At 42.1% G+C, this 13,525-nt stretch overlaps 1 protein-coding gene across 1 annotated transcript in view; it reads left to right on the forward strand.

The window, feature by feature from the left end:
• CCDC148 (coiled-coil domain containing 148) overlaps positions 1-13,525 on the forward strand; it is a 226,082-nt gene that overhangs the window by 166,831 nt on the left and 45,726 nt on the right. Inside the window, exon 13 of the mRNA XM_036320389.1 lies at positions 4,008-4,126. Coding sequence (XP_036176282.1) covers positions 4,008-4,126 — 119 coding nt within the window. The remainder of the gene's footprint in view (positions 1-4,007; positions 4,127-13,525) is intronic.

Raw genomic sequence — 13,525 nt, forward strand, 5'->3', positions numbered from 1 at the left:
TGATTGGCCCTGCTCTGTGGGTGATAGAGGGCGGTGCCCCAACTCCCCTATCGGCCCTACTCTGTGAGTGACAGGGGGGAGTTCCTCAACCCCCTGATCGGCCCTGCTCTGTGCGTAACAGGGGGGAGCTCCTCAACCCCCCTGATGGGCCCTGCTCTGTGCGTGACAGGGGGTGGCGCCGCAACCTCCCCATCGACCCTGCCTTGAGTGTGACAGGGCAGTGCCCCAACCCCCCAATCGGCCCTACCCTGAGCGTGACTGAGGGTGGCATTGCAACCTCCCAATCCGCCCTGCTCTGTGCATGACAGGGGGCGGCACCCCAACTCCCCAATCGGCCCTGCTCTGAGCCCAACCAGGGGCTGCACCTAGGGATTGGGCCTGTCCTCTGCCACCTTGGAGCAGGCCTAAGCCAGCAGGGTGTTATCTCCCGAGGGGTCCCAGACTGCGAGAGGGCACAGGCCAGGCTGAGGCACGCCCCCCTTTCCCCCCGAGTGCACAAATTTTTGTGCACCAGGCCTCTAGTCTCTATATATAAAAGGCTAATATGCAATGTGTCCCCTCGGAAGTTCGACCAGGAGACTGGGAGTTCAATCACTTGCTATGACGTGTGCTGACCACCAGGGGGCGGGGCAGAACATGGCGGTTGACCAGTGGCTGCAGCAGGGTGCTAAGGGAGCGAGGGAAGGAGGAGAAGGGGAGGCGGGAAGGCAGGGAACCTGATCAGCCCTGATCACCAGCCAGGCGTAGGGACCCTGCCTGTGCACGAATGTCATGCATCAGGCCTCTAGTAAATATTATAAGATGCCTGACTGAAAAGGGAACAATGAAGGGTGTGTGGTTACAGTCCTGGGAGCCTAAAGAAAGTTAGTTTAGATTTTTGCTAATGGGTGAGGTTCATGTATATTTCCATGTGAGGAAAAGGAAACAGCAAAGTCTAAAAGGCTGCAGGTACAGGGGGAGAGAGGTAGATGACAGAGTAAGGTTATGGAAAAGTGGGATTGGGGAAAAGGATCTGGAGCCCAGGTGAGGGGTAAATCTTGGACAGAAGGAAGGACACCTCTTCCTTTGAGGGGCAAGACATCAAGGAAGATATCTTTTAGATATCTTGCCCTCAAAGGGAGATAAATGAACTTTATCTCCCTTACTTCTGATAAAGTGAAGAAGTAGAGGCTTAACATAGTGAGCAGGTTTGGGAATTCCACCATGAGAAACTGAGGGGCATTAATCAGGAATTCATAAAAGGAATGCTGATTGTCAATGAAGATTGTCAGTTGAAACCATGACTATAGCACCAGTTTCTACGATTGTGTAATTCATTCATCAATCAAATGTTTATTAGGTATATACTACCTCTCTATACTTTAGTTGCCGTTGGAAGTGCCAAGGTAAATAAATCACAGTTTCTGCCATCTGGTGGGGGAGAGAAACAAGTATACTAATTAGAAAAGTCTTGTGATGAGGGCTATACTAGAGGATGGAAGGCTATCATGAAAGATTTCAGAACTGGAACTGTTCTTGATGGTAATAGAATCCTGGAGGAGGAGGGGGAAGAGGAGGGGGAGGAGGAGGAGGAGGAGGAGGAGGAGGAGGAGGAGGAGGAGGAGGAGGAGGAGGAGGAGGAGGAGGAGGGGCTCATTGGAATGGAGGAAGTCATGGGACTGTGAGATTTGCAGGTGGGAAGGGCATTCAGACAGATGCTGAAGTTGCCTAGGAGCTGGAAGGAGTTGCTTTGGACATCAAAGGAGGAAGGTGTTGTACTGGATAGGAGGGAGTGGTGAAGGAGGAAAGTGACCAAACCATTTCCCAGCCTCTTGGCACATGGGTCATCAGAAGACGGGCATCCTTCCTTCACTTAAGAGAATTTCAGTCAAAACCATGGAGTAGTGTTTGGAAGGTTAAAGAAATAGAGGATTTGGTGTATGATGACACAGAGGTTTCAGAGGGCCTGGTAGAAAGAACTGGGAAGGAGTAAATCGAGAGAGAGAGAGAGAGAGAGAGAGAGAGAGAGAGAGAGAGAGAGAGAGTTTGATTCATGGTACAGCAATAGATGAGGATACCAGAGAGTAAAGAATGAAAATTCGTCCTGAGATGTCAAAAAGTCTCAGGTGTGACATACTTCTAGGGCCTGCACAGGACATTGCACAAAATGGTGTCAGCGATCTCAGGATATTAGAAACCAGGGTGGGTCCACTTGTTGACAAAGGATCACTGATTTGTCTCCAAGGCCAGTGCAGGGAGTAAGCAAACACTGGAACCCAGAGAAAAATGCTCTTCAATCCAATATCTGTTCTATTTCAAATTTTAATTTTTTTATTATTCTTTTTTTAATTTAATTTTATTTTTATTGCTTAAAGTATTACAAAGGGTATTACATATGTGTCCTTTTTTCCCCCCGCCCTTGACAGTCCCCTAGCCTCCCCTACCCCCCAGTGTCTTATGTCCATTAGTTATGCTTATATGCATGCATACAAGTCCTTCGGTTGATCTCTTACCCCCCTCCCTCCTGCCCCCCAACCCTCCCCGGCCTTCCCGCTGCAGTTTGACAATCTGTTTGAGGCTGCTCTGCCTCTGTATCTATTATTGTTCAAAAGTTTATAATGGTCTCTATTATCCATGTCAAATTTTAATTTTGAAATAGCTTTATTTTCTCTGATTATGAAAGAAATACATACTCATTGCAAACAATTAAGTAACACAAAAAAGTATAAAGAATAAAATAGAGATCATTTATAAATCCCAGAGGGAGACAATATAATCACCGTGAACAGAGCCCTGTCTGGCACTGAGAAAACGCCCTGGCCTTTGTCAGTTAGGGCTCTGGAGTGCACCTGTCAGTCAGTTTTCTCCCTCTCCCTCGCCTGTCCTCTCTCACTCCCATCTGTGGTGCTGCTCCCTTTCTGGCTTCATCCCTGATCTCCCCAAATTCAGATCTCAATCATTTTTGTAGTGGAATCGCTTTACCTGGAGCTCATCCACTTATTCCTTAAGTGTTGAGCGGATGTGGCTGCTGAGGTTGCAGGCTCTGCTGGGCAGTCACAGTGGCCATGGTGTTCCTTTTGGTCCTCCCCGGGGTCAGAAACCGCGTTGCTAGGGAAAATCCGGAAACCTCTGAGCTTTCCACCTGCACTTTTAAGAAGAGAAAATGCCACATTGGGGGTGGGGCTAACCCATCCTCTACAGCAGACCCTCTGTGAGTCACTCACTGTCATTCACCTGTGAGGTACTTGGTTTTTTACCAGCAAGATCCAGTCTCTTGGCCCAGACACAACCTGGCAGGCCAGAGTCAAATCAACTTCAACTGCCCCATCAGGGAGAGAGCCCTGAGAGATGGTTTCAGCCCCTGATGATAGCATGTGTGTAATTCTGGTTTTATCATTCTGCCCCCAGAGAAGGAAAGTGAAACAGACCTCACAAGAACAATGCTTGATAAATTTGTCCTCTATTTTACTGCATAAGTCATACCTGCTATATTTCACAACACGCTAATTTTTTCTTTTCTTCCTTCCTCCCACCTATCTCCTGCTACTTCCCCAGAAGCATAAAGCTTTCAACATCCTGCTGTCCATTAGCATAAATAAACTCATGCTTTTACAGTATAAATAGGTTTGATGCTATATTTGTTAAAGACTGTGTTACCAGAAGGGATAAAAATATTCTTGAGTGACAGGTAGATCATATACTTCAGAGACAGTAACATGCCTTTATTGTGGTTCCCTGAAAGTCAATTATTTTAACCGTAGATTAAAACCTCAGGTCTCAGCCCAAGTCACATTTCCACTTCAGAAATTGTTAAACCATACAGTGTCTCAGAATGTGACCCTTCGTGTTTTAATTTATTTTTTTCTGTTGCCAATATATTGTAAGCAGATCTAAAAAATGAAAAGGATGAAGTGCCATTTAAATTCAGTCTTCGCTCTATGAGCCGATGGGTAATGTTGTTACACGTTTTCTCCTTGTTTTTATATCTCTGTTGTTAATTTAAATTTTATGTAACATTTATACAACAGATCAGAGAATACTGGGCTAAAAAAGAACAGAATTGGCAAGAAATGGAAATGAGAGATCTTCGGCGTCTAGAAGAATTGAAGAAAATAATGGCTGAACAGTCGGTAAAAGACAGAGAAAGGTAAAAGAAAAAAATTAAATTGTATGGTGATGGAGGTAGTGGATGCAATCTTCTATCCTGTGTTAGGATAAACAATATCAGTGGGAACATTTTTTGTACTTAATATATATTTACAGTATTTATATTCACAAATGGGTAAACTGATACTTCTGACCTATTTTAAACTCTCATATTCATACATGAACCTCTAGTTTTTTATTTTGTTCCTTAGATAGTTTCCTAGTTAAAATCCTCACAGAAGATTCCATAGTATCTGATTGCCCACTGTGTACATGAATGATACTGGCTGCTGCTGTCACTTAATATTTTGACCCAGAAAGAGGAAAGCATTATTCAGATGAGAAGGAAGACCCACTTACTATAGCTGAGGCTGGGGAGGACGATACACAATTACATTGTGCTGTATGGTATTCACTGTAGTATACTTCATTTTTCTATATCTAGGTATAGAAAAAAACCTGAATTTCCTAGAATAATATTTGTTTGTTTTTGAACTGGAAAAAAACACCAAATTTCCTAGAATAATGTTTGTTTGTTTGTTTGTTTGCTTTTGAACTGGAAAGGACATTTGAGATCAACTAACCCAATCTCCTCATTCTATGAATGAGTCTACTGAGAAATTAAAGCTATTTTCCCAATGTTACTGTATCCATCAGATTCAGTGGAAAAGACAGAGACAACATAGTAATTTGAATAGGAAAAGCTTTAAATAAAGAATTATTCATACTAACAGAAAAATCTGTTACATAAAGGGGTAAAGAGAACTTTAAAAAGAGAACTTTATCCCAGGGATAAAGGAGGGTTCCCTAGAAAGAAAGAAATGGGAGGTTTGTCTCCCGTCCTTCGGCATGGTTGGGATTCACACCTCGTTGTGGAAGGTGTGGTGTGGCCCGTGAATGGTGGAGAAGTTCTCGAATGGCCTCCTCAAGGCCTTGTGCACAGTCAGCCAGCAGGCAGGAAACCCCCTCCTTGGTGCAGGAGGCCAAAGCCGGAAGCCAACCCCTGGGGTGCTTGTGAGACTCCGTGGAATCTGACCATGGGAGAGCTTCTAAAATCTGATGGGCACCTGATTATGAGGTGCCGTTGGCACTTCATGGGCACAAGCACCATGGGGTGTCTGTCACACATGCCACTGGCCACCATGTGGTGGGAGCAAGAAGGGATAAACACTGGATCCGGGAAGGAGAACTGCTTTCTTCTTTGGCATCCTGCCAGCACTCCTTTCTGACATAACATTGTATGAGCTGCAAGAGAGAAATATTACAGGGTTCAGCTCTTTTCCCAGAGCAGACAATGAAGGGTGGATTTGGAGTTGAGAGACAATAAACTGGTAATTGGCATAGTTGTCTACTTTTGCTAGTTCCTAAGTGGACTTTCACAAAAGGTAAATTAAGGATAGATCTTTCATTTCATAACACAAATCACGATAAATATTCTTTATAGTTAGTCAATATAAAAAAAAATTGCCCGAAACTATATACTTCCTGTTCAATTTTGCTGGGAACCTAAAACTGCTCTAAAAAATAAAGCAATTTTAAAAATTGCTCCTTAGACTTATAAATAACTTTGAAGGTCTTACCATTTGATGCAATGGGGTTCACTTGTATCTAGGAAGCTTCTGGTGTGACTTGTGAGATAGTCATTGCAGACTCCAGTCACAAGATTGGGGAGTGAATCTGGAGTTCCGGATAGATGCCAGGAAATCCCTACGGATTTTCTAGATGAAATTCACATTATTTTCCAGGTATCTCGGGATTTTAGAGTTCAGTTTAGTCTATTATAAAGAAAACAGAATATAGCAAAGTCCAGGCTCGAGGCTAGGAGGTGAAGCAGCCAGTGAGAAACCGATTAAACAAGCACAAACCAAGAGATGAGTGGAAATCAGAAGACAGGCCATGCCACGGGTCAGAGACAACTCTCAAACAACCAAGTACTAAAGGACAAGGCCAGGGTGATGTTCAAAAGGCGTGCTGGATAGTCTGAAACTATGCCGGGGAAACAAAAGTGAGCCACAGGAATTAAAGCGGGTGGAAAAACAGAACAGATTCGAGGTCCCAGCAGCTAGAGGACATTATCTAATAGAATCTCTCCTCATAGTCCGGGGTTTCTTTGATTACAGAGCCATTTTAGTCCTTTGCTTCCTGTCCCAATAATTATCAAGATTAGCTGACTCAGAACTCCAGTTGAAAAGAAGAAAAGTCAGATTAATCTGCATAATGTAACAGGATAAAAATAGGCACATTATAACAAAGTAAAAAGATTACTAAGGACTATGCACCAGACCATGAGGGTTTTAGTGTTAAATCTTCCTGAATAGTGGGTGACCTAAGGAAAAGCATTCTTTTCACCTCTACAAGGCTCTGTTTTGTGCTTTGTCAACGTTAACTGATGATCTCTGTGAGTTAAGCGAGCTATTAACTCTTAAGGGTCTATGATCTGTATATTCAGCTCATGTGAATTGTAGATTAAGACTATTATGAATCCAATATTTGCATGGAAAATCCATGAAAAAGGGCATTAAAATATTAGGATAATATATTAGGAAATAATTCTCAGAAAATTGTGGGTGATGTAGATAAAAGAATAGACCTCATTCTGCGATTTAGGGAAATAAAATTCAGCATATAAAAATTGCTGGTGGCTTTTTCTTCTGAACCAAAAGTTGAATTTTTTTATAATCATCCTGAAACTAAGAAATTGGTTTGATTAGTTAAAATGTTTTTCTCCATTACTGAAATACAATTCACAAATCTCATATTTGATATTATACTTGTAGGCACATTTTTCTCATGTCAGAATAAGAAGGCTTGAAACAGTTTTCAGATTTGTTAAAAACACACACAGCCTTGAGGGTTTTGGAAACTTCTTTTTATTGTCTTTTTTATAATTCTAAGAAAGTTTCTTGAAAATAATATTCATAAATTAGGACATATACTAGGTTGAGTCATAAGCAAATTTCACTTTTTTGTGTAAAAAATGGTTAAGTATTCACAATTTCATGTGGTTCAACATAATTTTTTAAAAATAGCAATTCATTTATTAATTATATTTCCCTTCTCATTCGATTATCAAATGTCTTTTGCCCTCAACTTTCTACTGAAATTGTTGCCAAAGTTTTCACTACCCTGCTAATTTCCGGATGCCTTATTTTCATTTCTCAACATGCTGTAGAGGTTAAAAGGGAAGGCTCTAGTCTAGAGTCAGGTTCTTGAGGCTAGAATCCTGGCCTCAACCCTTTATAGCTGTATGCACTTGGCTAAGTCATTTAACTTCTCTGCACTTCAGTTTCTTCTTCTGTACAATGAAAGCATAAATAGTATATACTTCATAGAATTGTTGCAAGGGATAAAGGAGATATTGAATTAACATACTTCCTGGAACATAGTAGGTATTCATTAAATATGATTACTATCAATTGACTTTTGAAAGCATGAGACACCTTCCAACATAAATTTTTTCTCAAAATACATAAGCATTTGAAATATTTTAGACACAACATGTAATATGAGGACAGTCTTATCCTAATATATAAAAATCCTGGGTCATAACAACTGGTCACAACCTAGGCTCAACCAATCAGAAGTCAGTCCTGCTTCCGCTGCAGGTGTGGTGCCCCAGCACTGACTGCTGAGGGGGCTGCGAATCAGGGTCAGAGAGAGGCCTGAAGAGAGAAGCAGGGACTGATCTGTTGCCTCTGTGGCAGCTTTTGATCAGCACTTGCCTCTCTCTTTCTCTGCCAGTCTGGCCAGCAGCCACCCCTCCATTTCTCTCCAGGCCTCCAAGGGGCTGCTGACCAGCCTTGCCTTTCTGATCAGGCCCCGTTGATAGGCCCAGAGATGCTGACTGGCATAGAAACTGACCAATCAGAACCAAATCTGGGTGAAGTGTGAGGAGCCAATGGCTGCCTAGGAGGCGGGTCTTTTGATGCTGACTGGCATAGAAATGGACTAATCAGAACCAAATCAAGGTCAACTGTTAGGAGCCAATGGCTGCCTAGGAGGCAGAGCTTTTGATGCTGACTGGCATAGAAACTGACCAAGCAGAACCAAATTGGCCAGCAGAGGAGGGCAGTTAGGGGCAAGATCAGGCTGGCAGGGAGGGCCATTGGGGTGAGATCAGGCTGGCAGGGGAGGGCAGTTGGGAGCGAGATCAGGCCAGCAGAGGAGGGCAGTTGGGAGCGAGATCAGGCCAGCAGAGGAGGGCAGTTGGGAGCAACCAGGCCGGCAGGGGAGGGCAGTTAGGGGCGAGATCAGGCCAGCAGGGGAGGGCAGTTGGGAGCAATCAGGCTGGCAGGGGAGGGCAGTTAGGGGCGAGATAAGGCCAGCAGGGGAGGGCAGTTGGGAACAAGATCAGGCCAGCAGGGGAGGGAAGTTGGGGGCGAGATCAGGCCGGCAGGGGAGCCCAGTTGGGAGCGAGATCACTCAGGCAGAGGCAGTTAGGGGCGAGATCAGGCTGGCAGGGGAGAGCAGCTGGGGGCGAGATCAGGCTAGGCAGTTAAGGGTGATCAGGCAGGCAAGCAGGCAGAGGAGTTAGGGGCAATTAGGCAGGCAGGCAGAGGCAGTTAGGGGCAATCAGGCAGGCAGGCAGGTGAGCAGTTAGGAGCCAGTGGTCCCAGATTGTGAGAGGGTGCAATATGGGACTGCTGTGGGATTGGGCCTAAACTGGCAGTTGGACTTCCCCCAAGCGGTCCCTATTGGAGAGGGTGCAGGCTGGGCTGAGGGAACCACCCCCTTCATGCACGAATTTCATGCACTGGGCCACTAGTAACAAATAAAACACTGAAGTTAAATCAGGAGCAACCTTTGATCATTATCTTCATATAATCTCTTCTGTAGAAATTATTTCTGTTGTCAGTTGTTTAATACATAGGCATATATATACATATACATATATACTGGTGTATATACATGCCACCTATGTGAACCTACATAAAAATGAATTTAAAAACAACAAAAAAACAATATATTTTATGATAACATACCACTATATTAGCTTTGGCTATCGTAACTGGTGACTTAAACAACAGAAATTTATTTTCTCACAGTTCTGGAGGCTAGAAGTCCAAGATCAAGTTGCCAGCATGATTGGTTTCTGGTGAGAACTCTATTCTGGGCGTACAGACAGCTGTCTTCTTGCTTTGTGTTCATACAGTGGGGAGAGAGAGAAGCAACTAACTTTATGCCTCTTCTTTAAGGGCACTAATCCCATTATGAGGGCACACCCTCATAACTTCATCTAAACCTAATTATTTCTCAAAGGCGCTACCTCCAAATGCCATTGCACTGGGGGGTTAGGACTTCAACATACGGATTTTGAAGGGACACATTCCTTTTATAGCCACCATTTTTGTGTGGGGGGAAGAAAGCATCGATGTACATACAAATTAACTATGTACTATTAATACTATTTATTGGTTGCTGCTGGTATATAAAGTTTTTGTTCCAATTAGAAAAGCTGCTTCCTTCTGGTGGCAAAGTGTTAGAAGTAGAAAATTAGAAAAAGGAAAGACTCCCGAACCATGGGACACAGCTTGACAACTACCGGCAAAGCTGGACATCATTCCCCATTTCTACTCCTGGCTGGGCATCACTTTTGCAAAGTACAAAATGATACACGCTATCCTTGCAAATAGACTTACTCAATTCTTTTAAAATATTACATATTATCCATGTTTCTTCTAAAATTTAGCCATCTGGGATTTATTTTCATGAATTATAGGAGCTAAGTGTCTATCATTTTCATTTGAGATAGCAAGTTATCTCAACACCAATTATTTGATGATTCATTCTTATCCACTAATTTGAAATGCCACCTTTATCATATATTACACTCCTAATTATGCTTTTCTATGCATATGGACTCTTGATTAGATGAAATAAAACCTGATCTATAGTTATATTTTCACATGCTATTTTAATTATTCTGTTTGCTATTGATAGAGCAAGTGTTAACTCATCGTTCTTTTCAAAAATATCTTAATTATTAATGTGAAATTTCATTTAAAAAATCCCTTTGATTTTTTGCACTGAAATTTTGTTAGGGAGAACTGATATATAAAGCAAATTTAATCTCTAATCTAGGATCATGCTTCCAGAAGAGCTCTTCAGTTCAAATCCTCTTGTAGGTTCTTTAGAAAATTTCATAGCTTTTTGTTGTCATAGTTTTCTGGTGAAGGCTTGGATATTATTTTGGAATTAGTAGACTCCCAAGAAGCAGATTAAAAATTTTTTCTTGCCGAAACCGGTTTGGCTCAGTGGATAGAGCGTCGGCCTGCAGACTGAAAGGTCCCAGGTTCGATTCCGGTCAAGGGCATGTACCTGGGTTGCGGGCACATCCCCAGTGGGGAGTGTGCAGGAGGCAGCTGGTCGATGTTTCTCTCTCATCGATGTTTCTAACTCTCTATCTCTCTCCTTTCCTCTCTGTAAAAACTCAATAAAATATATTTTAAAAAAAATTTTTTTCTTTCGTAGCTCTGTCAGAAATAATGTCTGAAGTGGGAAGTGGCAGTGGGTATGTAGAGGTGATAGATGTTTATAAAGTATTTAGAGTAGGTAAAATATGGTGGCTCATTTCATAGGGATGGAGTTGGAGGACAGACAGAGAAAGAAGCATGATCCTTAACCTTACTGAGCTTCCTCTGCCCTTTTGGGTTGAAAGCTTTAGTTATTTTGTTTTCAGTCTCTTTTATTTTCTAATAAATGTATTTGTCTATGGGCTTTTCTTTTCTCTATATCTTTGGCGACATTATATAAGGTTTGAAATATGTTTTTATTATCTAATTACTAAATTTTTACATTTCATGTTTGCTGTCCTAACAATAAATGGATAGATATTGGGGTGCTTGCCAGAGGTGAGGTTGCTGATAGTGTTCATTTTCTACAGCTCTACTTCCCATGTCATTGCATAAAAATGTGCAGAAATTCAGCTTGCTTATGGGAAGCAACTAACACTGCTACTTAAAACGTGTGTGTGTGTGTGTGTGTGTGTGTGTGTGTATGTTTTTAGAGAGAAAAAAAGAGAGGGAGAGAGAGAGAAACATCAATGTGAGAGAAATATCGATCAGCTGCCTCCTGCATGCCCCTACTGGGGATCAGGCCCACAACTCAGGCATTTGCCCGAACCAGGAATCAAACCGGCAACTCTGGTACATGGGACAATGTTCAACCAGCTGAACCATACTAGCCAGGATAACACTGCTACTTTTATCACTAAAGACTTTATTGAAGAGTAACTCATATCATAAATTCCCATTTTAAGTGTACAATTCAATAATTTTTAAAAATTGAATTTAGCAAGGTCAGAAGATACAGGACCAATATACAAAAATCAACTGTGTTTTTTATTAAACTTAAAAAAATATGTATTTTTATTGATTTCAGAGAAGAAGGGAGAGGGAGAGAAAGAGATAGAAACATCAGTGATGAGAGAGAATCATTGATTGACTGCCTCCTGCACAACTCCTATTGGGGATCGAGTCCACAACCCAGGCATGTGCCCTGACTGGGAATCAACCATAACTTCCAGGTTCATAGGCCAAAACTCAACCACTGAGCCACACTGACTGGACTAGATTTTTCTTTTTTTATTACAAAATACTATTCCACTTCAGTATTACTTTAAAAATCTGTTTTATAAGGCAATAAATAGTTTTTTTCCTCTTGGGAGAGATGAATATTAACATATGCAAGATGATAAAAAACAGGTTCCAAATTTATATAAAGTATGATATCAAGTCTATAAAAGACTTTCATTTGTACCAAGGTCAAATATTCACTCACACCACTCCCAAATGTGTGAAGAATAGTAACTGATCTCAGCTTTTTTATGAACCCCCTTTCTTCAGGGTAGTGAGGAAAGATGAGAACTTTTTAATTAAAAGTATCTCAAGCTCTTCCATTTTGGGTCATCTCTATCTCTTTGGGGGTAAAGCACAAACTCTCTCCTGGAGGTCAGGCCACCTCCTCCAGTGGAAGGGAGGGTGCGGGGGGAGAGGGCAACTGGTCAGCCTGCAGGTTCTGACACCTCTGAGGATTTTCATCACTCTGCACTATTTCACCTCATCCCTTTGCCTCCCAGGGTACAAGGCAGTACTATCCATTAGAAATATTATGCGAATCACTTGCGTAATTTTAAATTTTCTAGTAGCCGCATTTAAAGATGTCAAAAGTAAAAGGTGAAATTGACTTTAATAATAAATTTTATCAAACCCAATATATTTAGAAACATCCTTTCAGTATGCTATCAATACAAAATTATTGAGATATTTTATGTTCTTTTTTTATATGAAGTTTTGAAACCTGCTGTACATTTTACACTTTCAGCACATTTCAGTTGGGAGTAGTCACGCTTCAAGTGCAGAATAAGCTCATGTGGTTAATGGGTAGCGCTTTGGCCAGCGGAGCTTATAGGGAAGCTTCCCAGCCTCCTGGCGATGGGGGGCGAGTGGCTGTTCCTCCTGCAGATTCTGACTCCCTTCTTTTACAGAAATGTTGAACCCTGCTATTTTCCTCTTCTTGCATCTTTCAGTGTCTTCACTACCCTTGCCGGGATGTCCATGGCATCTCTTATATTAGGATTGGCATTGGGCCTTATGCAATTCATTGGTAACATAACTGGACCCACTCAGTCTTAGGGTGTGGGCCAACATGTGCTACTGCTGACCCTGCCTCTGGTCCTGAGGTCCCCTCCTGCAGGTCTTACAGCCCTGGTTTTCCCAGTGCGTGCCTCCAATTAGACCTTGTGCAAGCTGGGAGAAACGAATGTTTTCTCATATAATTTCTACTGAACACCCCTCGCGCCGCCCCCCCCCCCGCTTCTGTTTCACGGAATGCACGATTTTCCTGGGAGGCATTTCACACCAGGAAAGTGGGGGACCAGCCCTTGTCGTTGGATGCTCCCTTAGCTATCTCAGTATTTCTATTTAGCCTCCAAGCATTGCAGTGTGACCCACGACGGTGTAGAAAGTGATGGAGCAGGTGTCTGAGAACTTCGCCTACTTCTCTTTTCCATTCCAGTGATGGCCGAAGGGAAACACGATTTCCAGGAGAAATAAAATAGATGAAGTTAATATTTTCAAAATGTTCTTCCTGTGATATCCATGTCAAGAAGAAGTCTGGAAAGAAACATAGCCCTATGATAATCGCTTTTGTCTCCAGGTAATGAGATGAAGGATAGTTTTGATTTTCTTTTGTATATTTTTGTATTTCCCACAATGAGAAGACATATGTGATAGTAAGAAAAACCCATAGTCATTTTGAAAATAATAAGTAAAGCATCCTTTTCCATTTTCGTTGGTTGTTTGAATGTGGGCTTGAAACTGGTAGGCAAAGTGGAAAATAATGTGCAATGTATAAAAGTGAATATACTACTCCAAATATAAGGGTATTGAGGAGAAGATAC

This window comes from Myotis myotis, unplaced genomic scaffold (assembly GCF_014108235.1).
Source record: "Myotis myotis isolate mMyoMyo1 unplaced genomic scaffold, mMyoMyo1.p scaffold_m19_p_8, whole genome shotgun sequence".
Classification (NCBI taxonomy): domain Eukaryota; kingdom Metazoa; phylum Chordata; class Mammalia; order Chiroptera; family Vespertilionidae; genus Myotis; species Myotis myotis.